This window comes from Phaethon aethereus, assembly GCF_964289735.1.
Source record: "Phaethon aethereus genome assembly, chromosome: 19".
Lineage (NCBI taxonomy): Eukaryota > Metazoa > Chordata > Aves > Phaethontiformes > Phaethontidae > Phaethon > Phaethon aethereus.
In genome coordinates this window covers 7520761-7541140 of record NC_138595.1, presented here as the reverse complement: position 1 = coordinate 7541140, position 20380 = coordinate 7520761, and the positions used below count along the sequence as shown (strand labels likewise).

General features: G+C 51.6%; 1 protein-coding gene across 1 annotated transcript in view; it reads right to left on the bottom strand.

The window, feature by feature from the left end:
* Nucleotides 1–20026, bottom strand: part of DTX2 (deltex E3 ubiquitin ligase 2) — a 34402-nt gene extending 14376 nt beyond the window's left edge. Inside the window, 3 exon segments of the mRNA XM_082008636.1 lie at nt 4110–4168; nt 14225–14810; nt 19555–20026. Of these exon segments, the coding sequence (XP_081864762.1) occupies nt 4110–4168; nt 14225–14810; nt 19555–20008 (1099 nt within the window). The 5' untranslated portion in view covers nt 20009–20026.
* Between the last annotated feature and the right edge of the window lie 354 nt (nt 20027–20380).

Genomic DNA, 20380 nt, shown 5'->3' with positions numbered 1-20380 from the left:
TCAAAAAGGGGCTGTTCCGGTGTTACATTGCCCCTCTGGCTCATTCCAAAACCCAGCAGCAATGCCTCCTTTGAAGTTCTAATACAATACTGGAAATCTCAGCACCTAACAATCCTCCCACAAGCCTGGTGACAAGAGTCCCGGGGAAGGGATCTCCTCTGCTCCAAGCCCTATGTGGGGGTGTGCGTTCACACCAAGTGCCAGAACAACACAGACACACACATCACATCTGCAGATCAGTTCTCCGATTCTGATCTGCAGACATAAGTTTTAATTCAGAACTCGACGTAGGCATCCGTGGAGTTATGTCAGGAGCAAATGGGGCCCTGGACCTGGAAAAATTCTCCCCTGAAGACGCCAAGGGCCAAGCTGCAACAAGATAAGCTTGCGCAGACCAAGACTGCCTTGGACGCCCACGCATTCCTGCAAGAGTTCCAGCTGCTCACTAGCTACCCCAGGAGCTGGAAAAACATTAATGAATATGTTCACACTTTCCACCGGCCACTGGGTTTCCTCCCTGCAGAGACTGCAGGAGGGAAGAGAGAAAAAGCCTTGCAAAGCATCCTTTGCATCCGATCCAATCCTACGCAATAAGGACACTCGGAGAACTGCCTCTTTCCTCCCGCTCAAAGCATCTATTTGGCCAGAAGTACAACGCTTCTGACTGGGTAAAATTATTTTCACTGGAGCTATGACAACATTCACCAGCTTTTCTCAGCCTGCCATGTAAATAAGGGACTTTTGTAATATCCTGTGCATACGCTGAGCATGGGAAAAACACCCTTACATAATGTAATGAGCGTTGACCACACGCTTGCTCACATACCCAGCCTAACATGTCCCTCTGGTCACCGGCTCCGGCTACTGAGCTGTATTTGCACAGACCTCAGACTGGTATGCCTTTGGTTCCCGTCCTGGATTTGAGAAGGTAGAAGGGAAAAGGCAGAGCTTACTTTCAAATAATGTGAGATCTCAGAAAAGCATTGCTAATTTGTACAATTATATCCACCAGCAAAATTATTAGGGTTAGTATGTTCCCAAATGCCCCAGCTCTAGGAACGACGCTAATGAGAAACACTCGGTTTCATTTAACAAAAAGCTCACTTCCAGCCTTCATCTTAAAAATAGTAATATAAAAGCCTTCACATGACTGCCTAGTCCACCCTCCAGCCTTGAGGCACACCAGCTAAACTCCATTATTCCCGAAAGATGTTAGTCCAGCTGATCCTTAAACACCAACACTGTGGTTCAACAGTTTGCTTAGACCTTGGTTCTGGTATTTCACCATACTAACCAAATACTTGGAGGGGAAGAAAAAGCTCAAAAGACAAGTTTCCACATGCACCTTTAAGTAATAAATAGCCAAAAGCAAGGAAAAAGAAATTTTTTTGGGGGTACAAAACCTGTTTTTAAAGTCAGCTTCATGATTTCTGGGATCCCAAGTGGTGCTTTTAGAAGACATGGGGTTGACAGAGTTACAAATCTGAAACCCAGCTTCTCATTCAGACTCGCAGAATCCCCCGTCTCCTGTTTATCCACCAGACGTTCCCTCTGCATCCAAGAGATGCACCTGCAGCATTTCTCGAGATCATCCACAAGATTCAAGGGGTTTTATCTCTCCTGCTTCAAACCAGAGCCAAAGCTGCTGAGAGGCACCTCAGGATGGAGACCAAGTGTTGTGAGACTTCCGGACACGTTGCCCAGAATAAAGCCTTCTTCGGTTCACATCTGAGACTGCCCTCTCCCCCACATCATCACAGAGCCCTTGGGTCCCCAGCCTTTCCCCCACGGAAGGCTGCTAAGGAAGCAGTCGTGCAGTGGGGATTGGTGGAACAAAAGGGGCCCAGCCTGTGTGTTAGAGAATAACCTGAATAATAAGTAACTCAAACATCATCTGCAGGATTTTAAATACGAACAAAATACCACTTCCCAGAAGAGGTTATAGAAACAGAGAGCGGAGCATGAAGGGGAAGAAGGTGTCCCTAAAGACCCAGCCAATTAACATTTCGATAACATTTGCCCTTTTAACCAGAACTGTGCTGCTTGCTTTTTACCAGAAATGTTCCCAGAGATTTATTTTCCTTTTGCTTGCTAATTAACTTGTCCAGTCATTCCTCTGCTTCTATGTGATTTTAAGGACGGGCTCAAATTCAGATTTTTCTCCTCCCTTGCACCTCTGAGGTCTGTGACACTTGGCAGAAGGCAGCATAGTGCCGATCAAAGCTGTGTCCTACAAAGACCTGGATCGGAAGGAGACGCTGGCCCCGGGGAGTTGCTTCTGCGCTGACCACACTCAGCCCAGCCCAGGCAGCTCTGCATCCACCCTCAACCCAGCCTCTTGGGGTGCCTCTTGCTAGCTGCCTCGTGGAGAGCTAAAGATTATTAAAAGGAATAATTATTCCCTCTTTTGCACCCCCAGCCTCCAACAACAGAGGTATCAATTACAGACTTAAACTTTTCATTTTATTTTATTACATGGTGGTAAATGGCTTATTCTACTCAGCTCTCCTGCAGCCTTTTATATCTAAACGTGGTACTGCAAGGTATAAATGGACCATGCATATTCACCTCTTCCAAATTAACAGTGAATGATTTGCACATGTAGAACAAGATCACAGTTAACAACTTTAACACAGCCTGGATTCACCAGGGCTCTTCAGTTCTTTCCTGTATTTACCATTACGCAATTAAATACCTAATTACACAGTCACTGCTAATAGCCAGGGGATGAAATTCAGAGCTTTCATAAGCAAGGGGAGTTCTTCTGCTCAGGTCATCCATCTAGACGGGGTCTGAGCTTGACTTTACACCTCATTTCCACAAAGACTGATTGCTAACAGGGAGACAGATGGGCTGCACGCTGTCAGAGGACACGCAGTATTAGTCTTTAGACAGTGCCCATTTGGCTAGAGCCATGCAAGGCACAGTTTTTACAACGGTGATAACAGCAGATGACGGGAAACATCAACCCTGGGGAACACTTTTAGGCAGGGTAAAGCCTGACGCCTGGGAAGAGACCAAGCACCATCACCTTTCTTGGAATACGGTGGCAATCATTTTCTCTAAGAATGAGAATGTAACTGTCTCCACTTGCTCAGGAGCAAAGTTTGGTGTCCGAGGAGCTAATAACCTCACCAGACCATGCATGGACAAGAGCCAGAGGACAGGGTTTATAGATATTCTGTAGTGTCTGAAATAGGTATAGGAAAACTCAGAAAGTACCATACATCAGGTCTTTTCCACTCATCTCCCCCTGGGCTACCATGTCACGATACAACTTCGAGTGCGCAGTCGGTACAGAGAAGACATCTGCTCTCAGCAGAACACCCGTCTCCCCAGGCACCACCGCACCAGGGTCCTGCGGTTTGGCGCTGGCTGAGTCAAAACCGAGCAAATGTGCCGACGGTTTTTGGCAGAGAAACGCTTCCACCGAAAGCTGCAAGCGCGAGTTGTCGTTTTCAAGGCAACGCCATTTCATGTTTCACAGGCAAACCTACTCTGAAAAGGAGCGTTAAAAACTGGCACTTTCATCCCTCCAAGACACACTCCTCGGGTATATTTAGCATTGTATTCACAGGTCTGGATGATAACAACCAAACCTGTATCTGCTGCCAGAGGAGACATGTCTGATTCAACTTCTGCCCCTTCCTTTCCCCAAGACAAGGCATCACAATTATTTTTTAAGCTAAAGACCACCTGAGCTTTTGTAATAAAAACACATTAAAAAAAACCCCACACATTAAAAATCACACACCCCTTTGACTTAAAAAAGTAGCAAGTAACAGCTAACACTGAGCTTGATCCATGTGCTCCCCCCTGCTACTTGCTCATCCACACCTACGGGAGAAGATGAATATTCAACCCTCAAATAAACCCACTCATTTTGAGAGCCACAGGACCAGCACTGATATGAAAAACAGTTGCTAAGGTTTGGCCATCCCCTCCTCCCCCAAATTTGCCCTCTTGGCCTTTCTGAAAAGTGTTTGGGCCTAAAACCCTAAATGCCAGCGATGTTTCAGACTTTTCCTAAAAACTAGCAAAGAAAAGTAAGTGCCACAGAAAGGTAAACCGCTTGCTCCCTAACCCTAGGGGCAGAGCAGGATCCTTACCTGCCAGGGCCTGGTTCACCTTGCTGGGTTTAGGCATCTTGACAGGCAGCTTTGGGGTGCTGGAGAGAGAAAAGAAAAAGGGACAAGCTCAACAGCATAGCTCAATCACTGACAAAACACAGACAATTTGGCAGTGTGCTGCTCCCTCCTGGGTGCCAGGGCCCTGGATACATTAACATGGATTAATTGCTCAGATGAGTCCCACCTGAGACCCCCACCCACAAATCCTTTGCTCAGTGGTCCAGCAGCTCCATTTAAGGAGGCCAGTCCTTGCTAGAGCTACTTAATAGGTTTACTTATCTCTAAGGTGGACCTCAGACCTATGTTGTAGATGGCTGTTACCAGCCCCATCTCCTCCTCGCTGGAGGCTGGGTCCAACTCATCCCATTCCCTTGCTGGGGTCTGTTAGTAGACCCTGCTGTCAAGCCCCTGCCCTTTGCTGCTCCACCACTGAGCTTCCCGTGAGTAGCCAACCTGTACCGCAACAGACTGCTGCACCAGCAGGTCCATGGCATCAGCAGGTGGCCAGAAACCGCTGGGATGCAGCAAAGGTGACTTGGTCCCCAGCCAGAGAAACACTACTCACCAAAGCGTGAACCCCCATGCTGTATGAGAAGCTGCAGCTGTACTGATCAAAGGAAGGAAGCTTTATCACCTCCCCCTGCTTTCCAGATGGGGAAACTGAAGCAGAGAAAGGCCAAGAAAAGCACTTGAGCACATGCAGCTGCAGCCCTGGGTTGAACAGAATCAGGTCTGGACTCTCCCTGCGCATCTGTGGCCTTACTGCAAGACGTGGGAACAAGGGAGGAAAGGTTGAAGGAGACTTAGAAAAGTTTGGCACCCACCTTCCTTTGGAAATCAAAAGAATTTGGATACCAAACACCCCCCTCGGGTTGGTAACCAACTTGTTTTGGCAGTGTTTCCCAGCACTGGAGGCTGCACCTCAGGCTAGTTTGGGATGTGTGGGCAGTCAGGGTCATGCAATTAGCTGGTGGCAGGAGTTAGGAAGGAAAGGGTGAGCAGTACCATCAAAGCTGATGAGGGGGTCACTAGAGGAGAAAGCAAGCTGGATCCACATGAGCAAAGCAGGAACATTTGAAATCCAACATGCTGGCACGAAGAAGCCATCCACGGACTTTGTCTCAGGTGGCACATGTGCCTGTGACAGATGCAGGCTCATACACACCAGCCGCAGTAAATACATGGTGCATCCAGACAACCGTCTCAAAGGACTCCCCAAAACACACAAAATAATATCAAACCTGGCCAGCTTCTTAGGAATTCACAGGGCAGACTAAGGTGGTCAAGTGCCCAAATGCCATCCACTGTCTAGGGAGGGAACCTAATTCTCCCCAGCTGGGATGCAAAAGCTGCCACTGTGCCCAAAATAGCATCACAGACAGCAGTCCCTCCTTCACCCTTGCTAAAATCTTTGTCCACAGCTCCATGACAATGACCAGAGCCGGAAAGATCTGCGAGTGACCCATGGCTGCCTGCCCCCCTCAAGACAGGGACGCACCCCCACCTCCCTCCTCTCCTACCTGCCGCAGTTTGAAAGGGGTTCCGCACGTGCGCCGAGCTCCCTGAAGAAACCCCCGGGCAGGACCCAGGGCTTGGCGCTGTGCTGAGGCTGACCAAGCCAGCCCAGCTCTTCCAGACCCTTAAAAAGCTCTCCAGACCGCAGAGGTTTCCCTTCTGTCTCTTTCAAAGGCTGTGTTTTCCCCTCCGTTGTCCCCAGTTTTGCAATGTCTTCAAATGATGCAACGGATTGTTCTCGCTACAGCCCAATTCAAACCCACCGATCACAGTGGAAATCCTCCTCTCAATTTCCAAGGGCTTTGAAACAGATGCCGCGACTCCTCTTTATGACTTTTTTTCTTTCCTGATTCAGCCTCTTCGTCACAGCTCTTTCTCAGGTATTTCCCTCCTCCTTCTCTATCTCATCCCTTTGCTTTGTTTCTGCTCCTATGATCCTCTTCAGATGATGGCTAGTAGCAGGGCTGCTCCCTCTCCGGCTGCAGACAAGGAGGGTATTTGAGGACCAGATAATGAAAAGGAACTTGAAAGACTGAAAAATCAGAGAGGCATTGGACCTTCCCTCCTCCAACTGAGCAGCCAAGAAGACAACATGGTGCCTGGGCAGCCCCTCCACCCCAGTCTGTGACCCTGCATGTGACTGATACTGAAGAGCTTGTGCTCCATCGTCACACTGTGATGTGCAGCAGCCACCCCGGCCGCTTTCACTTCCCTGTGGAAGGTAAAAATACAATAAAGCACAAAGCTGAACCTTCCGCTCTGCCAGGAACGCAGATGGGTAGTGGGGGATCCTTCTAAAGGGCTGGAGCAAAAGGTCATTACACCTGAGGTTGAAGACCGCGAACGCAGAGCTGCTCTGGGACGGGGATCACTGGTAACCACGCTTCGAGAAGACCGGTAGAGAAATTCTTCACTCTTCCTTCCTGCATTGCAAGGCTCAAGCCCAAGTTGCCCAGGAGCTAGAGCTTCTACAAAGCGAGAAGAGCCCTTGAGATTTGCAGAGGGAAATGGGTAGGCAATTGATGAATTTGCAAGCAATCAAGTTTTAGAAGCTGCAAGTGCTCTGCAGATAAATTACTATCCATCAGCCAGGAAACAGCCGCTGAGCAGCTACACTCCTGCTGTAAAGGTGAAGCGTGTCAGCTTTGACTTCTGGAGGCTTTAAGCCAACTGACGTGATGATGGAGAACCCGAATACTTCTTATTTCACACAAGCTGAACACACACACGTTCAGTTAGCGGCATCTCAGCCAACAATGTCTTAGGATGTGCTGATCCATGTGCTCGACACCGTGTGAGCGCACCGGCAGGGCCGCCCCACGCTGTGATTTCCTTTCCATCTGCAGAAAGCCCAGACCTGAGGCTGACGAAATCAAGGGAAATCCACACCGCTTTGAGGTGCCTCTGCCACAACACTGCCTGGGTAGACGTGCAGCCACAGTGCGTAGGAGGAAGTGTTGCCATGCCAGAAAGGGCGCAGAAATGCTACTCGGAGCCTACGCTGGGTCTGACATGGGGGTTTTTTTGAGGAGGAAGGGGAAGAGGTAACAAGGAAGGATAGTGCTGTTGTAGTATAACATGGGCTGTGCCTTGATTCCGAGAGCAGGCTCGCCAGCGGCACAGACAGACTTATTTAGTCCACCAGCTCAGACTCAAGCTACTCCTGTATCGCCATACCAGAGCTGGCTTCTCAGGAGCGAGCTGGAGCCAGGCTGGGGTGAGGTCCTGCTGATTTCCTCAAGCCAGGCTCAGATAGGAGAAAACTTGATGCAGGCAGGCTGGTGGGGGTCTTGGGTACAGGAAATGTGGAGAGCATCAGTGCAAGAGCAAGCGCTGCAGCGTGGAGAAATGAGAGGGATCCACCGAGACGCCTGCTCCTGCTGCTGCAGATGAGATTTCTAAGCAGTCAGTGCCTTTGACTCCCAGCCAAGTGTTCAGGCTGTGCTTGCAATACCTGAAAGTCAATGCCTGAATCCTCTGCATGTTTCCTGATATCGATTCCTCCTCCCTGGTTCAATTTTGTCCTGTCATTCGCTGCAGCTCCTGTTCTCCCACTGCTCTGTACGCTGGAGGTGACGGAGCGCAACAGGGGTCACCAAGTTGTGAAGAGAAAGATGCAAAATAAGACACAATCCTCAAAGATTCAGCAAGAAGATCCTGATAAGATTACCCCTCAACGGTTCCCAAGCAATCTGCTGTGGGGGGCAGACAGGGCAAACTGATATTTCAGCATGACAAAGCCACTTGCTTCTCCAGAATTTCAAGATAGTGCAACACCGGTGAGACAGCAAAGCACAAGACCAGAGAGGAAGTGTGGTGTCCGTGGCTGCTGCCATTTCAAACACTGGGCAGCCAGGTTTGAGCCAAACGTCGCCTAAGCCACATGTACGCAACACCCTAACGGGGCAGAAACGGGGAATTCTGTAGCAATTCACCCTCCCCACCTGATAAGGCCCTTTCGTTCTTCCTCTCGCCCTGCACACCAGCCAGCAGGCCACATAGTCCTGCATCATGGCGTCTTTGGGGCCCTCTGGACAACAGCCAACACTTCTCCCAGATCAGGACTGCGTCCAGCCCTGCCTCACAGTAACACAAAGTGCCACCGCAGCACCCAAAGGTCTAACCCCCTTCCTTGGTTTGACTCTCAAACTCCTGGCTATAATGCAGCCTCAAAGCTTAAAAAAATTAAAATCTGCAAGAAGGCTGAAAGAACATCTATTTTCTCACGTGGTTGGATTCAAGGTCATAATTTTTATAAGTGTATGATGACACTAATGACTGTGCAGAAGTTTCTCCTCTACCTTTCTCCTCAAAGCAATGCCAAAACCCAGACCAAATCCCTCTAAAGGAAGACCTTTTGGTGTGCTGCACGCAGCCACGTGGATCCGTGGTTTCACTCCTGGCACCGAGCAGAGGAGAATCCCCTGCTCCCACTCAGGAAGAGTGTGGTGGCAGAACCACTCTGGCTAACAGAAGGCTGCGGGACAAATCCCAGTGGAACCAGCGCCGTGCAGAGCACCTCCTCACCACCCGAGGAGCTCGTGGGTGCACCCATGGACAAAGCATCTGAAAGGTGCAAAGGAGGAGAGAGCAGTTACTGCTTACAGTTATCGCTTACTCCTCCTGATGCTACAAAGCATGGGTCATGCCCCACAGAAGATTTGGGGGCACACCACCAGACCTTTCTAGGACCACCACGATGCTATAAGTCCCCAAGACCCCCGCTCCTCACATCTTTAACGAAACCCTCCCTCCGCCCTGAGCTGCCTGCCTTATTTGCAGGCACAAGCTAGCCAGGCACCCAAAGCCACATAAGCTCCGAAGGGCCAGCAGAGCTACAGCGGGGATTTGCCTGGCTGGGGCACTAATTAAAATATCTCTGAGAAGATCGCTTCCTGCAGCTTTACTTGCTCACACTCCAAGCAGAGAACTCCTCACCGCCTTTTGGGAACATCCTTCTCTGTAATTAGCCAGCACGGCGCAGGGAGCAGGGCAGCTCTTGCCCCAGGGACGGATGCTTTCCCGCAGCGGGTGGGAAGGCTCACGCGTGGCTGGCAGCCCGGGGAAGTGCAGGCAGCAAGGCGCCGAGTCCCGCTCCACAGAGCCGGTTAACACCGCTGATGTACGGACACGACCCTTGCCGAGGCACCTTCCATCTGCCCATCTCAGTGCCGTCTGTGAGGGAGGCTGGACTCATGAACTGTGTTTAATACACGGGAGGAAACTAATGCACTAAGAAGCAAAATAACTTGCCCACATGTATTTAACATATCGGTAGCAGAGCCAAGAATATTAACATCGATTTAAGCCTTGGCACTCCTCTCAGGGTTATCCAGTGACTTTGACCCTCCTTGAGAGCACGGGGAAATTAAACCTGCCTCTTGAAGTGCCGGAGCTCCACCCTCTCTCACACCAGCATCCACCCTTCAGCCCCACAGCGAGCAGGAAATATATTTAATCACTGCCAATGCCACAAAAGCTCAGGCGCGCCTGCGCTACTAACAGCCCGTACTGGGGGCTATTCCTGCCTGCGTATTAGAAATAACTGTCACAGCCACACAGGGAGCTAGGCAGCTTTCCAGGACGAACTACACCTCTTTCTCAGCCCTGCAGCAGAGACGTCTGCTTCAGTACTGCCATTTTTAGCTGTGTTTCCTAAAGAGACTGGGTGTACACAACTGCACTGTCTTTCAGTCTCTAATAGCTTCTGAGCCCTTCTGCCAGTTGCAGCTCAGCTCTGAGAGGCAGGAGCTGGGTCATCCCTGCAAGCTTTGTGAAGATAAGCAGTTTTGTAAAAGAAAGTAATCCACCAGGGCTGCTTTGGAGCCAAAGGCTGTGGGGTGAACACAGCACAACCTTTATTAGACACCAGAGGATCCACCGTGGCCCGCTGCTCCCTTCCCTTCAGTCTCTGAGCATGGGCCAGCACAGGAATTGCACATCACAGCTAAGAGGAATGAGCAATGCTGCGTGCTGGACACAGACAGAAACCTTTCGTGGGATAATTAGTGTGGGATAATTAGTGCGGGATAATTAGCGCCTTGCGTGCACCGCCACAAAGGCCGCACTGTTCAGCGATGCGGGAGGAGACGGGCAGCGCCTGCGAGGGAAGGGGAACTAACCACCACACCGCGCCAAGCCCAGCTGACGGGGGGAAGACGGGAAACCTGGGGGAGAAAATAACTCAGGAATGTTCTGGGCTTAGGAATTAAATGAAACACATTGTTAGAGTTTGCTACTCAGGTTTCCCCTAATTTACAGAAATTAAGAGTACTTTTTGCTGGAACACGGGTTTTCACGAGCCTAAGACTGTAACCCCAGCCAGAAGCAATTACACCCACCCAGTGGCACTTCCGACTCAAAGCCAGCACAGCGGTGACAGGGGAAAAGCCATCTCGAGCTGTCAGCTGGCACCGACAAAGTCCTTTTCACATACAGCACTACACTGGAAGGCAGAGATTGCCCCCCAGGTGCATTTGTCTGTCTGGTAGGGAAGAAGGAGAGCGCCCTTGGCAAAACTAATCCCAAAGGACTGGAGATCCAGACATCGTCCATCATCCATGAAGGGCCACCAATGCACATCTTTGTTGTGCCCTTCTCCGGGGTGCATTTGGGTGAGCCCCCAGAGGCTGCCTGCCTCCCTCCGGGCTCAGCACGCAGCCACGGGCTGGATCTGCAATCCACGCATGCTCCTACGAGGGGGTATGGAAAACAGAGGCTTCCACAGATACGTTTAGTAGAAAACACTGGGTGTTAATGAACAGAAATGGAATTGTAGAGATGAAGACAGGTCCTCATGTCTTGCCCACAAAAGCCCCTCCTGAACAAGCCCTGTAGCCAGGCAAGCGCCCAGTAGCATCCCCACGTCTGGGCCAGGCTCTTCACGTCACACTCGCCACGGCAAGCACGGGCAGCGCACCCGTGCTCAGGGCACGCTCGCAGCCCGGTGGGGACGGACAGCCGGCAGAGCGGGGACCAGGGCTCCCAGCTGGGGGTGCCGGCTTTGCACAGAGCGTGCCTGTCACACACGCCTGCCAGCACTCGCATGCTCCCTTCCGAGCGTCCAAAGAGCTGCCGCCTTCCCCGCGTGGTGCGTTCTGCCGTCCCCAGCAAAGACTTAACCGTACGATCCGTTGCATCCCCCAGGAAGGCTGTCTCAGCCAGGGATCATTACCAAGACACCAGCCACCTCACCCCTCGCACACCACGAACAGCTGAGCTGCAAAACAGGTTGCAACAGCCAGACCTTGACCAAGGCTCATCCCGTGCCAACGCCGGCACCAGTACCGCAGCAGTCCCAGCGCTCTGGGAGGGCTCTGCCCGCTGCTGCTGTCCTCAGGCCGGCCATCGTGGAGGGTACCAGATGCTCCTGCCGCAAAAGCCACCTTCAGCAGTGCTCAAGAAGGGACCGAGCTGGAGCGGCTGAGCAGGGAGCAGACGCCAGGCCGGAGGGCTGCTGCGTTAACCCAGCACAGACTCTGCCAGCAACTTGCCTGTCAAGGGGTTTAACCAGCCGCCGAGAGCTGCCCGCTGCCCCAGCAGCTCCTGGGACCCAGAGCTGCCACAACAATGTCCTCCCCAGCCACCCTGGCTGGGCATCCACAGATCTCCTCCTGGCCGTCCCTCTCCTCCTAGCCAGCATCACCTGGGCTGTGGGCTCAGTTCACGGCGAGGACCTTGTGCCACCCCTCTCTAACATCTGCCTCCCATCCTTCCTCCTTTCAGGACAGCCTGTCTCCCCATCAGCAGCCGACAGCACACCCAGACCGTGATCGGCTCCAGACAGGCTTGCAGGGCAATGGCTGCAGCATTTGGCTCTTTGTTTTTATCAGCAATTCCCACCCCAAGAGTCACTTTGCAAATCACGCTGAGGCTCTGGAGAAGGACACGGGCTCCAGGCAGCTGGGCAGCACCGACCAGCGGCTCCTTACTCGGGGCTCCCACAGGCAGTACCAAGCTCTGGTTCTCAGCCCTATTCAAAGGTGACTGGAACAGAGAAGTATTGCGGATGCTTAAGACGCCACAAAAAATCACCAGGTACAAAGAAAGCACCAGAAAAAGACGGTGAGAAAGAATAAGAGGGTGCAGGAAGTCATTTCACTCAGATGACCCCAAAGAGGGAAAGTCCTGATATGACACCAAGGAAAATATCTGAAGATTCATCACCTTGCTTAAAATACAAACGAGATTCAAAATAAACCTCAAACCCCTGTGCCTCATGTAATTACCAGAATGTGCTTTCAACACCCTTCTAGATCTCTTATCTCTGTATTCACTCAGGGTAGCTTGGACAGGTAAATCAACCCTGGCAAGTCCTCCTTTAGTTTCTCAGGTGCTCACACAGTGGTTCAGCATCTGGATTGTTTATGGTGAAATGCATATACTGCTCCGTACACTTCCAGCGGTTTACAAAAGGCGGGAGCAGTCAGACAGCCCTGGCTCGGTCCTTAGTTTAATGCTGGGAGATACTGGGTGCAAGCAGGATCACCAGATGGGCCACAGAGACCTCTGCTAGCAAAGGCTTACACACAGAAAGAGGTAAGACCCTGAAAGCCGATTAGTGGCAATCTGGCTCGGTTTGGGTGCCCAGGCTTCACAGAGGCCATCCTACCAGAACACAGAGAGAAGTGCCCCACTTTGCAAGGGTGACAGAGATCTCCCCCAACCCCAAAATCCCTGCTGGAGCCCAGTGCCGCAGCCCTGCTCCAGCCCGCGGGGGATAACCCAGCGTGGCTTGGCCCAGCAGCCCACGCTGTGAAGAGGAGCCAAGCTGTCAGCCCACGAGACTGCTTTTCATTTAGCTGGCAAGAGCCAAAAGGCCTGAAGAGAAGTGAAGCCCTTCCTCCCCCACCGGCAAGGTGCAAACACAGCTCTCCTTCGGCTCCAGCCGCTCACTGACGGGAGCTGAAGTCCTGTGCTGTGAGATACGCACCAGTTTCAGCCCTGTCAGAGAAAAGCCACGGTGAAAACGGATCAGCAGCCAGCACGGGTGTCCCATCCATACAAGCTGGAGCATTTGAGGGGTGACAGCTCAAAGAACCGAGGAAAGCTAGACCTCAGCTAGCACCGCAACAACTGCCAGTCCTTCCTTCAAAGTAACTAGCTCCCTCCAGAGAGCCAGAGCCCACCTGAGCACCCAGCTCAGAGAGGGTCACTGAAGAAAGATGAAGGGAAAGGATGTGGCAAACAACACTCACAAGGCAAGGCTGAGCTGGATTTTAAATCACTTACAGTCCTGCTTGTGCTTCCCGTCCTCCAACATCACAACAGGGAAGCCCTGCAACACCTCAACACACACAAAACAAATCTCTTCCGTGATTATCCAGTGGCATCTCTGCTCTGCATCAGCATTTAGCCTGACGAATAGCCTGGACACCACTCAAATTGCTAGTGTCACCCCATTGATTTCAGATAAAGAGGGATAAATATGGTTCAAGATATCAAAGGAAGGGGAAAGTAAATTACTGATTTGTTTTCTAAACATCTTCACAATGGATTTTAAAAAATTCTTGATCGAATCTGTGTCTTAGAGTTGGTATTTTTCCTGCTTGTTCACCTTAAAAATGTCCAACGTGGACTTCCTGATTTTGTCAGAGGACTCATGAGGTCTCTGCCACATGAAGCAAGCCCTGTGGTCCCTCCTTGAAGGGGAAGACCTTTGAACACAGAGCAGTTTTCCACTCTATGTTTACTGCATATTTTTCATTTAACAAGGGTGTTCACAAGCCTCCTTTTCATTCACTAAGACCCCCTCGAAGTTGTTTTTAAGTAACCAGAAATGCCACCAAACACTTTTAATTTCCTCAAACCAGCAGTATGTCAACCTAACTGCTTTCTCCAGTGGTTAAGGGAGACTAGTAGACAGGGACTAGATTTCAAGTGGGAGAAAAGAAGAGAAAAGCAGACGAGAAGCCTTCTCACCCACTGTACAGGACAAAGGCACAAACACCTCTCTCAGTCTAGGGAGAGGACCCTTATAAAGTCCTCTGGGACAGAGAGGCTCCTAGATAATGAAGACCTGAGCACAGCAGGTCTCTCAAACACATGCACAATATTTAAAGGTGAATTAGGGTCTGTACCTGACTCCGTTAGAGGCAGACAGTCCTGTGCTGGGGCCCCCAGCTTGAGGCAAAGCCCAGGTGCTCTGTGCATTGAGTCTTGGTGTTGACCTTGCTCCAGACAAAGTCGGTTTGTTATAGGGCACGAAGCCAACACTGGAAGAACTTACTGATGCTGTCCTACCGGAAACCTGATGAGTAGCTGAAGAGTTGGGAAAGTTTATCATGGAGTGGCGGTAACGTGTGGTGATGGGACCAGTCCCACCATTTAGCCAGCACTGCTGGCAGGAACAAGCCACGCCTGTGTGAAGGGGTGCCGGGGAGGCCGTCACCGGGTACGGGGCATCCAAGCGCCTCTGAACGCCACGGCGGAACCTCGTGGTCTTGTTGGTCTGGACTTGAGCCACAAAGTCAACTTCATAGTTGTAGCCCAAGGGTCCGAGATCTACTCGCTGGTGGTTCGTGGCACGGGCTTGCTCCAGGAACACGCAGACATTCATCTCGTAAGGGGACCACCCGCCTTCGTCGTTCTGCCACTCCCAGACGATGCCCTGCCCGGCAGCGGAGTCCCCAGGGAAGAGGTGCCTGCGGACGGCCCGCATCGTCCCTGTGTGGGGAGAGGGAGAAGAATAAATAAAATCATTTTGTGAGCAGAGAGTTAAGGGGGGGTGTGTTATTGCAGGGACTTGTTTCTGCATAGATCTGTGGTGTCTACGTCGGGGTGGCCTTCCTCACCTCTCCCTCAACAGGGGCACTAACAGACTTTCTCTTCCCGACAGGGCTGGGTTTGCTCATGAAGCTTAGAGAAATGCAATACCCCCGAGATCCCTGTCCCTCTGCCAAATCTGATTGCAGGCTGGCAACAGGTTCAAAAGCTGCTGGGAGGAAGGGTGGGAAAGGAGGGAAGGAGAGAGGATGCAGAAACAGACACACCCGAGCACAAAGGCACAGCGATCACATATGCCTCCCTGACGTTAAAAAAAAAAGTAAAAAAAAAAAATCAGGCTGAGACACAGATCTGGTTAAAAAAAACCCCACCAACTCCCACAGCCTTGACAACAGAGTAACTATAGAGACGCGACACCATCGGGAAGTGCTTTGCAGGAGCGTTTATGGGGCTAAATGCCCACTTCGCTACCCAAGGGTCTGGGCAATTTTGCTCATGAGGGAGTGGGTGAAGTCCCACAAGGACAAGGACTTTGGAGAGGAGACAGACAGGGCCAGCTTCTCCAGGCTCCTGACTGCTGGGAGATACAGCAAGACTAGGGAGGAGGAGACAACGAAGTAACCTGGAAGCTGGAGAGAGCAGCTGTTCAGACAAAGAGATAAATGAAAGCAGACACACTACTCTTGCAAGGCCATGCGACAGCAGGAGCTCGAAACTCCCTGGCTCTCCCGGGTGACTTCACTCCTGGTTACTTTATTCCTTTCTTTAAGAAAGGAGAAGCCTAATGAGGGGGAGGTAAGCCACCCAACAGGACAGAAGCTCTGCAACCTCTGCAAAAACAGGTTCCTGCAGCAGGGTCGAAACTGCTGCTGCTGGAAAAATCCTCAGCAGTGCTCTGCACTGAGAATGAGGAGCCCGGAACGCCGCAGGGCAAGCAAGTCTGGGGATGCAGGCAGGTGGGGTTGAATAGGGGTGCAGTGAGTCGTTACAACACAGGAGTTCAGAGAACAGCAGCACTGAGAGGGGAAAAAATAAAATAAAGCCTCCTAAGAGGTCAGGAGTTATGACCCTAAGCTCCAAGACCACAGGTAAAAACAGTATCCACACCTAAAGCCTGTGAAGAACTGCCCCAGGATGCTGCTGGTGGTTCCGTGGGCAGCAGGCAATCCAAGGGAGCTTTACGCCTAACAAGCACACCCCAAGGAAGAGGGAGGACAGCCCACGTGGGACTCCAGGCTGCCAAAACCCAACTGCTACCTGTGTTCAGGCTCTGGCTGGCTGAATGCTGGCTTGAGTATCTCTGCCTCATGCTGCTGTTATTTCTACCTCCTGCTCTTGGGGTACTGCAGAAACTGCTAAGACTTGACTCAAACATTAAGGGCATTAACCACCTCCTCGCTGCTAAAAATTCTGTTCAACAGCATGACAGTCACATCCCTGCTCCTATCACACTCCCAGGCTTCTTTGTTAATTGTGCTGGTGGTTTCTGCACAGCGCTTTGGTGGTCAGACTACAATGAGACCCTGTGCTGGGGGTGCAGGTATGTCCCACGTGTCATTGCAGAAACTAAATAGGGAAAGACAGATCTGAGCTCCAGAGCTGACATAAAGGCTGAGGCTCTCTCAAAGGCAGAACGTGCCAGACCAAGGAACAGCAGGACTCCTGTTCCTGCTGGGGAGCTGAAGGGGCTGGGGACCGGAATGGCTTGCCTCAGCCCATGCAGGCGATGAGCAGCCAGGAAAGGTCCAGCACTTGCTTCCAACCTCTGCTTCAGCATCCAGAACAGCACCAAGCATCCCACTTACTGCGGAACGGGACTCTCCAGTGACACCATCCAACAGACAACATCTCATCAGCACACCTAAAAAGCTACTAGCATCCAGTGAAACACAGCAACCTCCCTGGTAAGAACTGGGATTGAACCCCAATAGCTCAACCACAAAGCCCAGGGATTCCCGTGGGACCAGACCTTCTTCTGGCAGAAGTACAGAAGGTGTCAGGAGAACCAAGGTGACCTTCCCCAACCAGGTATCAACACCTTACGTGGGAAAGCAGATGAAACAGCCAAGAGCAAACACTAGCAATGACTGCTCCTATCCAGCAAACAAGTGCCACTGAATTTTAGAAACATACAACCTATGGCCTTCACAAGCGAGCAACATCAGGGATGATCCCCTGAGCAGGAGGACGGGATGAGACCGGGCTGGAAGTGAGATGGTGTGAAATGAACTACATTTAGAGATGAGAGCAGGCAGCCTGCTCCCAGGAGAAAGGGGACTACCACGCATAAAGCAAGGTGTCGGAAAGCCCCGCGGGACACATCTCAGAGGAGATTAGCAAGGCTGTCCCTGCTCCATTGGCAGGTCCGAAGCTAAAAGCAGCACAGAGAGGACTTGAGGAGTTTGTAAGCAACCTGTATTTTTAACATCCCAAAACAGCAGCAGGGACAAGAGCTTTTAGGAGTCAGTAACAAGACCAAAGCCACGCACTTGGAAAACATCCCCCTTCCCACAAGCTGGCAGGGAAACTGGCATTCCTCTCCAGGGTGGGCAAACAGCTGTGGCGAGAGGACAACTCCTGCTGCTCCCCTGCATTCACTCCCAGCTAATCGGCCTCAGCCAGCAGCTGAAGCCCATGGCTAATCCTGCCCACAAGATCCCCTGCACAGCTGTCATTCCCTATTGGTGAGGATGCTGGTCCCATTAACACTGGCTTCCTGTTATTCTCCCTGGCTTCCTTTGAAGAGCCTATTTGTCTGTCTAATAGCTAATGAGCAGAATACAACAGCCTATTTTTTGCTCTGTTTAAAGATTTTTCATGGGGATGTTTCCTGCAGAAATTCTTTTCTCCAGCACATGACAAAGGTCAGCTGGCTGCTCGCTTGGAAAGGTTCACGTTTGAGGCAGAGCCCTGCAGAGTGAAAAAGCTTTACTTAGAACTGGGCCATTGAAAGGGGATATGAGAGCGTTTCCAATAGTCATGTTGCAGAGCACACAGGTACTGGTGGAGGGAGGCTCACAGACCTGGCTGCTCTGATCAGCATCCCTCCAAATCAGTGAGAAACGCTGCAGGAGAGCTGTGAAGTGGAATCAGCGCATTTGTTATTAATGATGCAACCACAATCTCATCCAAGGAAAGACGAGATTATGTCAGCCAACATAATTTCCAAAATTCTGTGGGGCTGTCCCCTACAGATGACCAACTCCAAACCATCCTGGGATGGACAATATTCACTAGGTGTTTTGAGATCTTTCACAAGGTCTGAAAAGATATAAAGACTTTTGTAGAGAGAGAGCTCCACTTGTGGAGAAGGATGTCTCATTCACACTGGGACACATCTTTCAGTCTCCCACAGACACTCCGCTCACCCTCACCAAACTGGGCCATTTCCTGACAACACTGCTGTCCATGTGTTGGAGCACTGGCCGAAAGGACAAGAGGCTGGAAGGTTCCTTCACAAGTTCAGTGCAAACTAAACAAGAAACAGCCGCTAATGCCAGCTCTGGTGCTCCATGCTGTATTGCTCAGAGCCACAGCTTCAGCAGGGCTTCCAGGTCCTCAAACAGGCCACGCTGAGCCAGACTTGTCAAGGCACCCAGCTAAGAAAGCTCCTCACCCAGACACCCCTAGGAAAAACTAATCCCAAGGTCACCAAATCAGAATAAAAACACGGATGCAGCTGTGATGACCACTGGCATTTGCTCCAACCAATTCCCCCTCCTGCAGTAATTACTCGATTGTGCAGTCGATTCAAGATATTGCTCACCTACTGCTTCAAATGGCAAGAAACCAGAGCACTGCCCGTCTCTAAAGCTTGGGGTGATGTTTGGCTGTGCCTTGGGGCGATGGGAAAAATGCTGGCAAAGGGGAAACTGATGCACGGAGAATTTCCAAAGCAGCCATTCATTCGGGGTGTGTAATTTGGGATCTCCCTGATTTTCCAGAGATGAAGAGCATGCATTCCACCCCTGCCCCCTAAGCTACAGCTGCTCAACACATCTGGAGCAAAAGTGGGTAGGAGTCATCTCAGCGAATTCTAAGCTGCTAGCCTCAGTGACCCCAAGAGAGACGAGAATGAAAATTAGGTCTCAATTCTGCATTAAGACCAGCCTGCCCTTCCTCCCAGGGAGGAAGCAAGCCAGCCTCATATAGCACAAGTGCGGGGAGTATTCTGCTGCAGCATCACGGCGTTCTGTGGGGGCTGCAGGCTTTCGCGAAGCAGCTTGTGCAGGGCGGCGTGCCAAGGTAAAGCAGCTGGCACTCCAGTCGCACAGGGAACAACGGATTCAAATGGGAGGGTTTGAATCGTAAAAAGGCCTTTTTATGTGAGCGGTCTTGAATTGGATGTGGGTGGGAGCAGGAAGAAAGTTTGCAGCTCTGAGGGCTCTGGCTCACAAGCTCTGAGCTCCAGAGGTCCCGTGATAAGGCTACTTAAGAGATCACCCCCGCCTGCCTGCCCCCAGCCCCACAGATCCACAGCACCCAACACAGATTTGCTCACGTGCTAATATGCTGGGCAGCAGACAGCATCAGGAGAGAAGCAGACACACCACCCATGAAAAAACTGCCCAGCAGTGACAGCAGAGCTTTGTAGGGCTCTCCCGTGCAGAACAAGGTCCCCCTTATCCCCCAGCATGCAAGCAGCCTCATCAAAACCCCAGCATGGGCAGGGAAGCTCCCTTACCTGTATCCTGCCGGAACTGTGTCAAGCTTGGGATGTCGATGACGTAAGGGGCCAAGACAGGATCTGCATGTCCCAGAGGGATGCTGCTGACATGCCCCGAACGCCGGCCCTTCTGCTGAGAGGCCTGAAAAACCTGTTCAATGTAGCTGCAGACGTTCCCTCGGTACGGCCTCCACCTGCCAAACTCATCCTGCCATTCCCACACTGCCACTGCCGTGGAGTTGCTGCTGTGCCCCGGGGCAGAACCGGGGAGTCCGGATGGCCCGGCTGAGCCGCTTCCTGCTCCCTGAGCTGCTGCCATGTTCCTCCCTGAGGTCTGGGCAGGCCGCGATTGGAAGCAGCAGCGGCGCTGGCTGGCCTTACACCATTTTCTTCTGGGGCACCTGCAGCAAGAAACAAAGAGAGCACACAGAACTGAGAATGATGCCCCAAATCCACCCCACCCTGCATCCATACCCCACAAGCCATTCAAGAGAGGGAGAAACAAGCTCAGCCTTTCACAGAAGGTGCTCGCTATGCATATAGGATACTACAGAGAAGCGGGTTGGCCTCACAACCCTCTAGTTGAGGGCAAACAAGGTACCACCACCCACTCCCTGCCAGTGCCAGCAACTTTTCTTGCCTATGTAGAGCAAAAACACTTTGGGGAGATTCTGCTTCCTGTGGAATGCGGCACCAAACACCACCCGAGTCGCTGCAGATCTGTACAAAACCAGCCCAGAGCCACTGCTGATCTGCATCAGGCAGATCTGTAAGCCCTGAGTTCAGACCCTCTAGCCAGGAGTGTGCCAAGGCAAGCAGCCACTCCGCACCCTTCCCCAGCCAC